Here is a 17,075-nt window from a genome sequence, read left to right as displayed (position 1 = left end):
GCTGAGCATGCAGAGATGAAAAGGCAGGACACACTGAGCGCGCACAGTCGCATCATCATGCTGTGCGCCACATCGCTTGCACTGTGTCACAGTCTTTAATGTCAAATACTGTTGTTTCAGTGCAAAGGCTCTCACAGAGTTGCAAATAATTATGTATTGTTGGGAGTTTATCCTTTAGAAGACAGTTCACGTCAAGTGCCCGCATTTCCTTATGTCACACTTTTTGGGTACTGTAAATCTGTGTAAAATAAACTATTGCAAATTAAGGGCTACTGCTAAAAAGTCGTCATCCAAACACATTGTCAATAATGCAATTAGCAGTATAGCTATTCTTTGTTTTTTCGCACACTTGATTTGCCTACATCAAGGTCTGGGAAAATCACTGGGAAAAGCTATTGAAAAGCCTGTAAAATGCTTATTAAAGTTCTTGTTTTTAACTAGATTTGCTTTATATATTGCACACTTTGAGCAATTTTAATATTTCACATGCCAGCTTTCCTAATGGATTAAAATGGCTTCAAAAGTTGAATGAACTGGAATGGGAGACATAAATTGTATTAGTTTTATTTATTTCCATTATCAGATTTTCTTTGTTCTCTTGATAGTCTTTGTTGAATACCACACATAGTCCTGAGAACTGCATGAGTAATGTATGCCTGCATTGTTACATTGTTGCAAGCACTGTAGCCATGTAGTACTTAACACAAGTGCACACTCTCGAGTCTACCTAGATATGCTGTTCAACAAAAAATGGATTAAATAAGAGACCGTCACAGGATGAAAAACTATAGCATAGTGAGTGTTAACCATGCTATTGTGGTCGTATACAGCAGTATAGTATATTAATGAGAATGTATGTTTTATTATTCACACTTGTCAGTGATACTGTAATAGTAAACTTGATGCAATTAAATAAATACCTACTTTTTAATTCAGTACTTTCTTCGTCAGTTCTTTCTGGGGATTTTCTGTACTTAACCTGCAAGAAAAATAAAAATGGAAATTTAACATATATTTAACAGAACATCCAAACTATTATAAATCATTATCTATAGCATTCGCATTATTTTTTTTTTTTCATTTTAAAATATGCAACTATTTTAAAATAATAAAAACATATGTATATGTACAATATAATATATTAAGAGCCTAACTATCATTATCTATAAATAATGGAAGAAGTGAAAATTCAGCCACTAAAATATAAAAACACTTAGGTTCCATTAAAGTAACTGCAAATGTTGCGTCTTAACCTGTGTGCAACCTCCTAGGTTGTGTATGTTAAACATCCTGGACTCATTCATCCAGACTGATTGCCAAGCAGTGCTCTTGCTCCATTGATAGCACAAGACACATTGTTTGCACACTTTATCTGTCACGAATAGTCCTCAGTGGTTAAGTTTACATAAGAGAAGCCTAGGTTTCAATATGGTGGCAACTATTACTTTATAGAAAGGGAAATGGGAAGCCCACATTTTTTCATTACAGATAAAGCTCGGCATCTCTATACTGAGCACCCGCCATCTTGGTACACTACTCTGAAGTCACAATACAGCTTGTCAAAAAGACAACAATGTCACTGATCTCTGAATATGCACCGTTTCTGTCACAGGGTGCGAGAATACTTTATCTCCACGATGGTGGGCCCAGTGGGAAGATGCAGAACCTCACTAACCAGCACTTGTAAAGGCTTAAGAGAACAGCTGTAACCCCTTAATGATCAGTAATGTACCCTGTACGTTGCTGGTCCTTCTATGGGAGTGTCTTTTTCAAGAGTGCGGTTTAGCCGCCAGCAGCAAGACCGCACTATTTTAGCAAGCCTGCAGGATGGAGGGAGGGTTTAACAGGGCAGTCTTGCTGCTAGCGTCAAGACCTGCACTATTATACCCAGACAATCCACTAAAGACCAGCGACGTACAGGGTACATCGCGGTCGTTAAGGGGTTAAGGAGAACTGCGGGAACATAAGGAAGAAACAATACTGTGACCATACTATGCTACTTGTAGCCAACTAATTAATGTCCCTTTAAACTACAGGAAAAGGGAACAAAATAAATAATAATGCATAATCAAAGATATTCAAACATTTTATATTAAAATCTCACAGTGTTTAATGTCCCTTTAGGAATGGGTTCTAGTTTTAAAGAAAAAAAGAAATGGCATGATTCTCCTCTGTTAACTTAGAAACGACACAAATGAAGGTTAATAACAAGTGCCAATGATACCACACAGGCTCCATTAATCGTCTGGTTTATCTACACTGTAAGTATTCCTGGGCACAGGGCCCATATGTGTGTTGTTTAATCCAAATGCATAAGACAGAGCTTCTGTCAACTTGTATATTTCATCTTATCTGTATTCAGTCTTCCTGAAAGGTTTGCTACAGAAATTTCAAAAGACATCGCACTTACCAGCCAGCATACAAAGCCTCCAACAAGAAAGCCGACAATAAGACAGGACAGTGCTATTGATGCTATATTTGCCCACTGCAAAGATGGGCCACTGCTGAGCTCTGGTTTGCCTGGAACTGTAAGAGTCAAAGAAAGAAAGTGATTAAAAATACAGTAGTTTGTGTTTTGCCTATTTTAATTCAAGCAATAAATATGAATAATTTGATATATAGATAGTTATGGGGTTTCCTTATGTTAAAGGGACACTCAAGTCAAAATTATTTTCATGATTCAGATAGAGCAGCAGTTTTAAACAAATTTCCAATTTACTTCTAATAACAAAATGTGCACATTCTTTTTATATTTACACTGGCCTAGATTTGGAGTTCGGCGGTAAAAGGGCTGTTAACGCTCCGCGGGCTTTTTTCTGGCCGCACCATAAATTTAACTCTGGTATCGAGAGTTCAAACAAATGCTGCGTTAGGCTCCAAAAAAGGAGCGTAGAGCTTTTTTACCGCAAATGCAACTCTCGATACCAGAGTTGCTTACGGACGCGGCCGGCCTCAAAAACGTGCTCGTGCACGATTCCCCCATAGGAAACAATGGGGCTGTTTGAGCTGAAAAAAAACCTAACACCTGCAAAAAAGCAGCGTTCAGCTCCTAACGCAGCCCCATTGTTTCCTATGGGGAAACACTTCCTACGTCTGCACCTAACACTCTAACATGTACCCCGAGTCTAAACACCCCTAACCTTACACTTATTAACCCCTAATCTGCCGCCCCCGCTATCGCTGACCCCTGCATATTTTTTTAAACCCCTAATCTGCCGCTCCGTAAACCGCCGCAACCTACGTTATCCCTATGTACCCCTAATCTGCTGCCCTAACATCGCCGACCCCTATATTATATTATTAACCCCTAATCTGCCCCCCACAACGTCGCCTCCACCTAACTACACTTATTAACCCCTAATCTGCCGAGCGGACCTGAGCGCTACTATAATAAAGTTATTAACCCCTAATCCGCCTCACTAACCCTATCATAAATAGTATTAACCCCTAATCTGCCCTCCCTAACATCGCCGACACCTACCTTCAATTATTAACCCCTAATCTTCCGATCGGAGCTCACCGCTATTCTAATAAATGGATTAACCCCTAAAGCTAAGTCTAACACTAACACCCCCCTAAATTAAATATAATTTTTATCTAACGAAATAAATTAACTCTTATTAAATAAATGATTCCTATTTAAAGCTAAATACTTACCTGTAAAATAAATCCTAATATAGCTACAATATAAATTATAATTATATTATAGCTATTTTAGGATTAATATTTATTTTACAGGCAACTTTGTAATTATTTTAACCAGGTACAATAGCTATTAAATAGTTAAGAACTATTTAATAGTTACCTAGTTAAAATAATAACAAAATTACCTGTAAAATAAATCCTAACCTAAGATATAATTAAACCTAACACTACCCTATCAATAAAATAATTAAATAAACTACCTACAATTACCTACAATTAACCTAACACTACACTATCAATAAATTAATTAAACACAATTCCTACAAATAAATACAATTAAATAAACTAGCTAAACTACAAAAAATAAAAAAGAACTAAGTTACAGAAAATAAAAAAATATTTACAAACATAAGAAAAATATTGCAACAATTTTAAACTAATTACACCTACTCTAAGCCCCCTAATAAAATAACAAAGCCCCCCAAAATAAAAAATTCCCTACCCTATTCTAAATTAAAAAAGTTACAAGCTCTTTTACCTTACCAGCCCTGAACAGGGCCCTTTGCGGGGCATGCCCCAAGAATTTCAGCTCTTTTGCCTGTAAAAAAAAACATACAATACCCCCCCCCCAACATTACAACCCACCACCCACATACCCCTAATCTAACCCAAACCCCCCTTAAATAAACCTAACACTAATCCCCTGAAGATCTTCCTACCTTGTCTTCACCATCCAGGTATCACCGATCCGTCCTGGCTCCAAGATCTTCATCCAACCCAAGCGGGGGTTGGCGATCCATAATCCGGTGCTGAAGAGGTCCAGAAGAGGCTCCAAAGTCTTCCTCCTATCCGGCAAGAAGAGGACATCCGGACCGGCAAACATCTTCTCCAAGCGGCATCTTCGATCTTCTTCCATCCGGAAGTGGCAGGATCCTGAAGACCTCCAGCGCGGAACATCCATCCGGACCGACGACTGAACGACGAATGACTGTTCCTTTAAGGGACGTCATCCAAGATGGCGTCCCTCGAATTCCGATTGGCTGATAGGATTCTATCAGCCAATCGGAATTAAGGTAGGAATTTTCTGATTGGCTGATGGAATCAGCCAATCAGAATCAAGTTCAATCCGATTGGCTGATCCAATCAGCCAATCAGATTGAGCTCCGCATTCTATTGGCTGTTCCGATCAGCCAATAGAATGCGAGCTCAATCTGATTGGCTGATTGGATCGGCCAATCGGATTGAACTAGATTCTGATTGGCTGATTCCATCAGCCAATCAGAAAATTCCTACCTTAATTCCGATTGGCTGATAGAATCCTATCAGCCAATCGGAATTCGAGGGACGCCATCTTGGATGACGTCCCTTAAAGGAACAGTCATTCGTCGTTCAGTCGTCGGTCCGGATGGATGTTCCGCGCTGGAGGTCTTCAGGATCCTGCCACTTCGCTCCGGATGGAAGAAGATCGAAGATGCCGCTTGGAGAAGATGTTTGCCGGTCCGGATGTCCTCTTCTTGCCGGATAGGAGGAAGACTTTGGAGCCTCTTCTGGACCTCTTCAGCACCGGATTATGGATCGCCAACCCCCGCTTGGGTTGGATGAAGATCTTGGAGCCAGGACGGATCGGTGATACCTGGATGGTGAAGACAAGGTAGGAAGATCTTCAGGGGATTAGTGTTAGGTTTATTTAAGGGGGGTTTGGGTTAGATTAGGGGTATGTGGGTGGTGGGTTGTAATGTTGGGGGGGGGGGTATTGTATGTTTTTTTTTACAGGCAAAAGAGCTGAAATTCTTGGGGCATGCCCCGCAAAGGGCCCTGTTCAGGGCTGGTAAGGTAAAAGAGCTTGTAACTTTTTTAATTTAGAATAGGGTAGGGAATTTTTTATTTTGGGGGGCTTTGTTATTTTATTAGGGGGCTTAGAGTAGGTGTAATTAGTTTAAAATTGTTGTAATATTTTTCTTATGTTTGTAAATATTTTTTTATTTTCTGTAACTTAGTTCTTTTTTATTTTTTGTACTTTAGCTAGTTTATTTAATTGTATTTATTTGTAGGAATTGTGTTTAATTAATTTATTGATAGTGTAGTGTTAGGTTAATTGTAGGTAATTGTAGGTAGTTTATTTAATTATTTTATTGATAGGGTAGTGTTAGGTTTAATTATATCTTAGGTTAGGATTTATTTTACAGGTAATTTTGTTATTATTTTAACTAGGTAACTATTAAATAGTTCTTAACTATTTAATAGCTATTGTACCTGGTTAAAATAATTACAAAGTTGCCTGTAAAATAAATATTAATCCTAAAATAGCTATAATATAATTATAATTTATATTGTAGCTATATTAGGGTTTATTTTACAGGTAAGTATTTAGCTTTAAATAGGAATCATTTATTTAATAAGAGTTAATTTATTTTGTTAGATAAAAATTATATTTAACTTAGGGGGGTGTTAGTGTTAGGGTTAGACTTAGCTTTAGGGGTTAATACATTTATTAGAATAGCGGTGAGCTCCGATCGGAAGATTAGGGGTTAATAATTGAAGGTAGGTGTCGGCGATGTTAGGGAGGGCAGATTAGGGGTTACTATTTATGATAGGGTTAGTGAGGCGGATTAGGGGTTAATAACTTTATTATAGTAGCGCTCAGGTCCGCTCGGCAGATTAGGAGTTAATAAGTGTAGGCAGGTGTCGGCGACGTTGTGGGGGGGCAGATTAGGGGTTAATAAATATAATATAGGGGTCGGCGGTGTTAGGGGTAGCAGATTAGGGGTACATAGGGATAACGTAGGTGGCGGCGCTTTGCGGTCGGAAGATTAGGGGTTAATTATTTTAAGTAGCTGGCGGCGATGTTGTGGGGGGCAGGTTAGGGGTTAATAAATATAATACAGGGGTCGGCGGTGTTAGGGGTAGCAGATTAGGGGTACATAAGTATAACGTAGGTGGCGGTCGGCAGATTAGGGGTTAAAAATTTTAATCGATTGGCGGCGATGTGGGGGGAGCTCGGTTTAGGGGTACATAGGTAGTTTATGGGTGTTAGTGTACTTTAGGGTACAGTAGTTAAGAGCTTTATAAACCGGCGTTAGCCAGAAAGCTCTTAACTCCTGCTATTTTCAGGCGGCTGGAATCTTGTCGTTAGAGCTCTAACGCTCACTTCAGAAACGACTCTAAATACCAGCGTTAGAAAGATCCCATTGAAAAGATAGGATACGCAAATGGCGTAGGGGGATCTGCGGTATGGAAAAGTCGCGGCTGAAAAGTGAGCGTTAGACCCTTTAATCACTGACTCCAAATACCAGCGGGCGCCCAAAACCAGCGTTAGGAGCCTCTAACGCTGGTTTTGACGGCTACCGCCGAACTCCAAATCTAGGCCACTTTTTGAGTCACCAGCTCCTACTGAGCATGTGTAAGGATTCACAGAATAGAAGTATATGCATTTGTGATTGGCTGATGGCTGTCACATGATGCAGGAGGAGTGGAAATAGCCATAACTGACATTTGTCAGAAACAAAAAAAATCTACTGCTCATTTGAAGTTCAGACTATGTGCTATTGCATTGTCTTTTTATTGTGTATATGTTGATTATTCAATTCTACTGTATTTACTGGCCCTTTAAATAAAAAAGAATCCTGAAGTGGATAACCACAATTTAAAGGGACATTGAAGTACAAAAATGACATGCTCACATTTGTTATTGCATATAATTTTAGCATTACTGACCCTGTAAGCCTATGTATTTAAACCTGCAAAGTTGTGAAAGTACTACCTATGAGCCACAGAGAACTGCTGATTAACTAAGTGACTGATCAGTAGCATATGCACAACCCTGCCAATCGCCAGCAATTCCTGCTTGGGACCAAAAGTTAACTGAAGATTCTAAGCAGGACTTTAACTATGTGTTTATCCCCTTTTGCAGATGGTAAACACAATAGATTTACAGGGTTAGTACTGCTAAAATAACATGCTCTAATAATGTCCCTTTAATTTCTTCTACAACATTTGCAGCACTTTAATAATTTCTACATGTTGTCTTCCACACAATTGGATAATTCAAATATGTGAATTTAATTGTGCATATAATTTAATATCTAATATGCAATTTAAACAGAAATCTAGGAGCTCGGATAAAAAAAAATGTAATTTTGGCAATTCAAGTGATTTTAACAGACAGCTTTTTATGTTCATCTGGTAATAAGTTCACATATTGCAGATGAGGCGTCATAACTCACCAGTTAGTAAGTGCAGATGACATTTATTCATAAATTGCACAAATACTGCCAAGCTAATTTGAGTTCTAAGTTAATGAATGACATTAGAACTCTTTCCAGTCTCATAGTCAGTAATCAGCCAGAAGTTGTCAGGCTTTCTATGAAAAATGTGAAGCGTGCAAATCAAATATTCTCTTGTTTATACAAGAAGTAAACATATACCATGAAGATAGAGTCTGTTTTTGCTGAATAATGCATAAACCATGCTCACAGTAAGATCAATTCAGTTCATTTGTGTGATTCCAAGCTCTTACGCATCCATATTGGTTTCAGAATTAGCCTAAATCATTTCAAACCTGTGCTAAAGCCTCCGTAACAGGCCACATTTTGAGGATATCTAAACTAGAGCACATATGAAATAATTAGCTGATTAGTTAGTTTTGGGATATTTTACCTGCTCTTATCCAAGGTAATCCTGAAAACCTGGACTGTTGGGGAGCCTGAGGATAGGTTTGAAAACCAGTGGCCTAAACCAATGCTTTCCAAGCCTGTCGTCAGGGAATGATAACAAGCCCAGGCGAGTGAGAAGCTGAGGAAATGGCTTAGTTGGCTAACTGAGGCCACCTACACTATCTCAAATATCTGTTCAAACATCTGCACTGCAGGTTTATTCCATGTAGGGCCACCCCACACTTTCATGGTTGGATTGATTATGGTCACAAATCTGAAATTAAAGAATCTACTTATTGAACTATTGCTTGCTTATACTCATGCCAGTTTTCTTTACACCTAGCAAAGTCATTTGAACTAAAATATATTATCATTGTTAATTTACAAAAATTCTTAGAATTATATATTTAGAAGTTTTCATTTATTCTAATACTTTAAAGTGACAGTAAATCCCTTATAAATAAATTAATTTAATTGACGAAAATAAAACAACATTGTTATATACATTATTTAGTTTGCTTGTTTTTGCTGTTAAATACCCGTAAAAATGTTGTGTGTTCCACTCCTAGTGAGGCTGGGGCTCAAAACTGCTGAAAACTGCTGTATATAACCTGGCTTAATACATACATACAGTGATTGCTTACAGTAGTGCCCAAACTCATTGGCCACAATCAAGGGACCTAAGATAAACATGCTCATCAGCGTTATTACTGAATATTGTGTAAGAAGGTTCTAAATGATTTTAAAACATTTATTTTGTGTGTAGATATTTTGAAATCAAGTGCTTAAAGGGACACCAAGTAAAAATTTAATTTTCAGGATTAGGTACGAAATGCAATAAAAACATTAAAAAAAACTTTTCAATTTGCTCCTATTTTCAAATTTGCTTTGTTCACTTGGTATCGTTTGTTGAAGAGGAAATCTAGGTAGGCTCTTGGGAACTTAGGTGTGTGCATATGTCTTTAACAATCTATGGACATAGTGTTTGGTATAATGTTTGTAGCAGTTGTATACATTGTTGCATGCATGCTTTCACAGAATGCTAAGGACACGTGCACGCATGCTCTTGAGCTATGAGCCTACCTAGGTTTACTCTTCAACAAAGAAAAGCGAGAGAACAAAGCAAATGTAATAGTAGTAAATTGGAAAGATTTTGAAGATTACATGCTCTGTCTGAATCACAAAAAGTACAATTCACGTTAAGTGCCCATTTAAATGTTTACATATACTATGCATAATAAAAATTCCTTTAAAAAAATAAATATATAACAAAAAAATGTTCTGCAATGTTCATATTAAAATATTTTACATTTAGAACTACCTTAATTATTATTGATAACTGAATAAATAAACTAATAAGCAGTAGTGTAACAGTAAAAAATACTGGCAATAGCATTTTAGGTCAAAGTGATGGTAAATCCTAGCATTTTAAAAACGGTAGGAGTTACCTGTGCTATAAATAAAGGTGACTTTCTGTCATGAAGTATAAAAAATGCAGAAAGAAAGTACCTTTATTTGGCCCTGAGCATCTGCCTAAACTGAGCCGCCCTCTGCAAGTCTTTTTTTTTTTTTCAATGAGGTGAGATTTCCACCTCTTAGCCAATAGCAGTGCTAGCCATAGAGCACAGTGCCGTATGGCTAGCACGACTATTGGCTAAGAGGTGGAAACGTCACCTCACTGAAAAAATAATTACTTTTTCAGAAATTGCCCAATGCGGCTGAAGGCGCTCAGTTTGGGCAGAAGCTTGCAGCCAAATAAAGGTACTTTCTGTCTACATTTTTTGCTTCATGACATAAAGTCACATTTATTTATAGCATTGACAAATCCTAGAGTTTTTGTAAACTCTAGGATTTACCATAACTTTAATAGAAATGAACATAATGAGTGAGACTTGACTCTGTAACCTGAGGAATGTAGCACTGACTTTGAATAATTGTCCTAGTTTAATAACTGTTTATAAACTTGTCTACCTCTTTCTGCTATGGCTGTAATTCAGCATCAGAAATATGTTAAGGAAGTATGTAAACAGTTTACTATTGCGGGAGCACAGCAGTACATTAGTTAACATGCCAACAGGTTTAAAACCATATTTCATACCAGAAAACTATTTCGCTTTGTGCAGAATAGATGAGGATAAAAAAAGGTATTTGTGTTAATTATCATCTTGCTGGGGTGATGGTTTTCACTTATGAACATAATATACATTCAGTGTTTGCCTGCATTCTTTAATTTGTACAATTCTGTGTAAATATTTCCTAAATGAATACTTAAAGAATGCTAAGCTGTCACTCCAAATTTAAACAAGAACAAAATAAAAAATATTATTTAAATTATTATATGTTTATTCTACACAAATGAATCAGTTAAAAATAAATATTACAAAAAATAAAAATAATAATAAATAATAAAAAAAAATAAAAAAAGAATATAATATATTTTTATACTACACAAATGAATCAGTTAAAAATAAATATTACGAAAAAAATAAAAATAATAATATTTTTTTTTTAAATACACAGTGAATTGTACAACATGAATACTTAAAGGGACAAATAGGGCAAAAATATTCTATTGTGTTAGAGCATTTTTATTATTGTGCTATGGCTTGCATATAACTGTGTTAAACCCCTGCAACCCTGCAAATAGTTTGAATACAAGTTTAACACAGCAGCAATACACTACTGGGAGCTAGCTGAACACATCTGATGAGCCAATGACAAGAGGCATATGTATATAGCCACTATTCACCAGCTAGCTTTCAGTAGTGTATTGCTGCACCTGAGGATATTAAAGGGACAGTCTATACCTTAATCATCTTAAAGTCTTACCTTTGATTAAGCTGCAAATAGCCTCCTGCACCCCTTTCTATATCATGCAGCAGGAATGGTAAAACAGTTATTTTTAAATGAGTATTGTTTTTGGCCAGTTTGAAATGGCTACCAAGCTCCACCCACTGATGACATCATGATCTGGGCTGCATATTACTTCCAATCACAAAAGGCTCACTAGTTGGATTCAACAGACTGTCAATGTTATTCAGCAGAGTGCATAGATGCAGCCCAGATTGTCATCGGTGGGTGGAGCTTGGCAGCCATTTCAAACTGGCAAGAAACAATATTCATTTTAAAATAACTGTTTTACCATTCCTGCTGCATGATATAGAAAGGGTGCAAAAGGCTATTTGCAGCTTAATCTAAGGTAAGACTTTAAGATGACTAAGGTGTAGACTTGTCCCTTTAAGGAATGCTTTTCAACAAAGGATGAAGGTACTTGAATATACAGCTGTATGTATACCGGTATGTATGTGTGTATATATTATTTTCAAACATTTTGTGCTGATTCTTAGAGTAATATAATATTTATGTTACTATAACCCTGATTTCCTCTTGGGGTTACTATAGAGGGTTTACACTGAATAACTGAACATTGTAGTCTTTTTTTTTTTTAACATTTTCTGACACCACCCACCAGTGAATAAGTGATATGTGATAACTATCTGACACTGAAAAAAATGGCATGAAGCAATGTTAACAAATAGCTGGGAATGTAGCTCTGATTAATGGTATATACCGTATAAGCACAAAAGTACTGAATAGCAAAACATAAGCATTAAATAAGCATTTTAAACTTTGTTAGAACAATAGAAAGAGATTTGGAATTCAGTAATATACCACTTGAAAACTCTAGGAAGACTGTTTATCATATCTCTATTCAATGTAACCAACATGGGTTAGCTTAAAAAGGGGTATTATACTGTATTTTTCCACTAATGTGTTCACAATTATCCATTTTACCCACTGGAGTATATTTAAATGTTTACAAATAGCAACTTTACCTTTAATAACTCAGTTAGTACAGTTAAATCAGCTATACTTAAAATACGAATACTGTAGTATTCTTTATAGAAAGACTATGTAAACAAGATGCAGCAACAAAAATTAACTTTGCAGTAGGGGAATTGAAGTTTATGTATCTAAAACAGCTGGTTTTGCTCATTGAGACCCTGATCATAATTTATAGTTCAATACATATAACCCTTTGTGCATATACAAATAGCATGAGCTATTTAAAAATACAAAAATAAACATAAAGTACACATTTCTCATATATTTAAAGGGACAGTCAAGTCCAAAAAACTTTCATGATTCAAATAGAGCATGCAATTTTAAACAACTGTACAATTTACTTTTAGCAACCAATTTGCTTTGTTCTCTTGTTTATCTTAGTTGAAAGCTAAACCTAGGAGGTTTATATGCTAATTTCTTAGACCTTAAAGGCTGCTTCTGCATTTGTCAGTTTTTCACTGCTAGAGGGCGTTAGTTTATGTGTTTCATATAGATAACATTGAGCTCATGCACGTGAATTTACCGAGGAGGAAGCACTGAGGAAGCACTGATTGGCTAAAATGCAAGTCTATCAAAAGAACTGAAATAATGGGGCTGTCTGCAGAGGCTTAGATACAAGGTAATCACAGATGTAAAACGTGTATTATTATAACTGTGTTGGTTATGCAAAACTAAGGAAATAATTAAAGGGACACTGAAACCAAATTTTTTCTTTCGTGATTCAGATAGATCATGCAATTTTAAGCAACTTTCTAATTTACTCCTATTATCAAATTTTCTTAATTCTCTTGGTATCTTTATTTGAAAAGCAAGAATGTAAGTTTAGATGCCGGCCCATTTTTGGTGAACAACCACAAGTACTGTCCAGGGTTCTAAACCAAAAACTGTCTGTCTCCTTAGCTTAGATGCCTTTCTTTTCAAATAAAGATAGCAAGAGAACGAAGAAAATGTGAAAATAGTTGTAAATTAGAATGTTGCTTAAAATCGCATGCTCTATCTTAATCACAAAATAAAACAATTGGGTTCAGTGTCCCTTTAAGGGATTATCAATCTTTTAAAACAAGAAAAATTCTGGTGTTGACTGTCCCTTTAATGCTCTAGCCCTTTAAGCTCTCACACACCTTTATTCTGATAAAAAAATATTTCCTGGCTATTATTTGACGACTTTATGCAAAACTTGATAGATCATTTTGTTAATACAAGAATAAATCACTAAAAGTTTTCCCAAGGCAAATTAACACTAACTTTCAAACTTGCTAGGTCTTGCATTTGTTTTTAAATAATTGGCTATAGGTTTAATAACATATTACACATATACTGTAAATTAATTTTCTCTGCTATATAGTAATGTATTATTAGAATTATATTGTTTGTAGAACCAGCTATGGGATTGACACGTGAATACAAACACAAACATGCAAAATCCAAATATAATAAAATAACTCATCTTTTGATACCAAAAATAAGGTAGGCCCATACACATACTTGTTCTACCATGTCAATTTGTTTTCTCCCCCAGAATAAATATTAACATCTGTATGTGGAAGTTAGTAAGGATCGATTAAATATTAATATCCAAATATCTGAATGCTACATTTGTGTAAGCAAGTTTAACATTAATCAATTAAAAAATACAACTGTCAAATAAGGAACAAACACATAACATTACTTTAGAAAAATGTGGTCAACTCTCATATTTTAAAGAGATATGCATGTTGCAGTTTTTGCTTTTATGTAAGGAAATTTGTTATCTAGGTTTTCAGAATACTGCCACTTGATTTAACCAGTTATTTGAAATGTCCTTTTAATGAATGTGCTAACACCTTCTCTAAGCCTATTGTACAGAAAGTGAGTAACCTACATGGGCACTATAGCCCCAAATAATAGCAAAGCAAATGTGCCATCTACATTCTGTTAAAATAAAAGTCTGCTTAGCCTTTTTTTTTCACTCCAAGAGCACTGATATACACACACACACACACACTGCTGATCTTAGAAGAATAGAAGTGTATGTAGCCTCTGACAAGTAACCACGTTTAGTGTGTATACATCAATAAGAAACTCGCAAGGATCCATGTTCCAGATCTTGAAGCAGGCTTCTGTGACAGTTTGTGAGTTTAAAAAGGTTAAGCAGTGTATACTGTTAACTTTCTTTCTAAACTATAGACTCAGATTAGTTTGTACTGGAATGTTTCTTTAAAGGGACAGTCTACACCAGAATATTTATTGTTTTAAAATATAGATGATCTCTTTATTACCCATTCCCTAGTTTTGCATAACCAACACAGTTATATTAATACACTTTTTACCTCTGTGATTATCTTGTATCTAAGCCTCTGCAAACTGCCCCCTTATTTCAGTTCTTTTGACAGAATTGCATTGTAGCCAAACAGTGCTGGCTCCTAGGAACTCCACGTGTGTGAGCACAGTGTTATCTATTAGAAACACATGAACTAACATCCTCTAGTGGTAAAAAAAACTGTCAATATGTCCTGAGCTATGAGTGGCGGCCTTCAAGGACTTAGAAAGCAAAATTGGTGATAGATGTAAATTGGAAAATTGTTTAAAATTACATTCCCTATCTGTATAATGAAAGCTTGTTTTGAACTAGACTGTCCCTTTAAGGCAGAAACTGATTTAAAGATACCAGCTTTAGGGATCTATGAAATATTGCAAGTAGGTTTACCTTACAGAGTTTACATTTCTTATTACTGTAAGCATCCAAATCAGTTTCTAGTAAACCTCAACCTTCAGGCTTCCAGTCATGACATGTTAAAACTGAAGTAGCTGTTACCTTTACATTTTAGACATCATTTTAATAAACTCCTTATAACAGCATCTCTTCATCTAAACTGGTGCAGGAACTGAAGATAGATCGACAGAGATAGATAGCTTGATAAATAGATATAGATAGATTGTAGATAGATATATAAATAGATGATAGACAGAAATACAGACAGACATATAGATAGATAGATAGATAGATAGATAGATAGATAGATAGATAGATAGGCAGACAGATATATAAATAGATAGATGACAGACAGATAGATGGATAGATAGATATATTATCCAAAATCAGACAAACATATGGAGAAAAAACAAAATTTATGCTTACCTGATAAATTTATTTCTTTCCGGACATAGAGAGTCCACAACGTCATTACAATTACTAGTGGGATATTTGACTCCTGGCCAGCAGGAGGAGACAAAGAGCACACCAGCAAAGCTGTTAAGTGTAACTTCCCTTACCCATAATCCACAGTTATTCAGCCGAAGGAAAATGGAAAAAAAAGAAACTCAAGGGTGAAAAGGTGCCTGAGGTTTACTCAAAAAAAACCTGCCAAATTATAATGAAAAAGAGGGCGAGCTCGTGGACTCTCCATGTCCGGATAGAAAGAAATTTATCAGGTAAGCAGACATTTTGTTCTCTTTCCTATGACATAGAGAGTCCACAACCTCATTCCAATTACTAGTGGGAACCAATACCCAATATAGAGTACACAGAATGAACAGGGAGGGAGAACAAGGCAGGAGGACCTAAACAGAAGGCACCACCACTTGAAGAACCTTTCTTCCAAAAGAGGCCTCAGCCTAAGCAAAAGAATCAAATTCATAGAATTTGGAAAAAGTATGAAAAGAGGACCATGTTGCCGCCTTGCAAAACTGTTCCAAAAAAGCCTCATTCTTGGAAGCCCAGGAAGAGGATCTTAACAGGGAAAACAATGAAACAGGGACAAAGAAGCCAAAAATCCTTAGTAGCTAAAAGGAAATAAATTTAAGTGCAAGCACAACAACCAGGTTATGCAAAAGACAACCCTTCCGAGAAGAAGAATTAGGACAAAAAGAAGGAAGCAGCAATTTCCTGCTTAATATGGCGATCCAATACAACCTAGGAAGAATTCCAGCTAATTATGAAGGACCACCTTATCCGAAAGAAAAAGAAGGAAAAGGGAATCACACTGCAGAGCCGAAAGTTTGCAAACTCCGCAAACAGAAGAAACAACTTTCCAAGATAACAATTAAACATCAACAGGATGCAGCGGCCCAGATGGGACCTGTTGCAAAACTTAATGAATAAAATTAAGGCTCCAAGGAGGAGCAACAAGATTAAACACAGGCCTGAATCTGAACCAATGATAGAACATCTAGAAAATCTGGCAGACGTTTGCGCAAAAGAAGAGCCAGAGCAGAAAACTGACCCTGCAGAGCACTGACTGACAAAACACTCTCCAGGCCCTCCTGAAGAAAAGAAAATATTCGGGGTACCCTTACCCCGCTCCAAGAGAAACCCTTCGATACACACCAAGAAAGGTATGAACGCCAATACCGTATGGAAAAGTATACAAAGAACATGCTGACCACTTCCATCAGAAAAGATAGCATTGAGGAGCATAAGCTAAAGAAAGGACTACACATTGGAAGTGTATGTCCAGAAAGACTACCCATAGGAAGTAGAATGTTCCTAGAGATGAAAGCTTCCTTCAGCTCTATGGGAGACCCGAAAAAATCCTCCTAAACCAAAAGTAGAATATAACGGAAATCTCCATTGAAGGACGGAATCCTGAAAAAATTGTAAGACCCATAAGGTCTAAACAGAGAAGGTCGTAGACCTCAAGCCCCCCAAGGAACTAGGATTAATAAAACCTCTCTTACTTTCGATAACTCTATAGGGAAAAAACTTCCCAGGGAAGATCAAATTAGAGTCTCTCCCGATTCCTGGAATACTACCTCTTCCAAGGGTGCTGAGATGCTGCAAATCTAAGCCTGTTGAAAAAGGGAAACCTTTCCCCAACATGATCATGCTCAGCCCCGAGAAGACCCTTCATACATAATAATCCCTGGATAAGAAATCTAGGATTGCAGTCCCTATTCCAAGGTAGCTTAGAATTGCATGAGGTCTTGACCCTCCAAGTCAGAAAGTCTCAACTT

General features: G+C 36.5%; 1 protein-coding gene across 1 annotated transcript in view; it reads right to left on the bottom strand.

The window, feature by feature from the left end:
- KITLG (KIT ligand) overlaps positions 1–17,075 on the bottom strand; it is an 82,417-nt gene that overhangs the window by 5,856 nt on the left and 59,486 nt on the right. Inside the window, exons 7-8 of the mRNA XM_053716924.1 lie at positions 2,411–2,526; positions 925–979 (exon numbers count right to left, since the gene is read on the bottom strand). Of these exons, the coding sequence (XP_053572899.1) occupies positions 925–979; positions 2,411–2,526 (171 nt within the window). The remainder of the gene's footprint in view (positions 1–924; positions 980–2,410; positions 2,527–17,075) is intronic.

The sequence above is a fragment of the Bombina bombina genome, chromosome 6 (genome assembly GCF_027579735.1).
Source record: "Bombina bombina isolate aBomBom1 chromosome 6, aBomBom1.pri, whole genome shotgun sequence".
Taxonomy (NCBI): Eukaryota; Metazoa; Chordata; class Amphibia; order Anura; family Bombinatoridae; genus Bombina; species Bombina bombina.
Note: the sequence above shows the minus strand (reverse complement) of the source record. Positions and strands in the feature narration are given on the sequence as shown.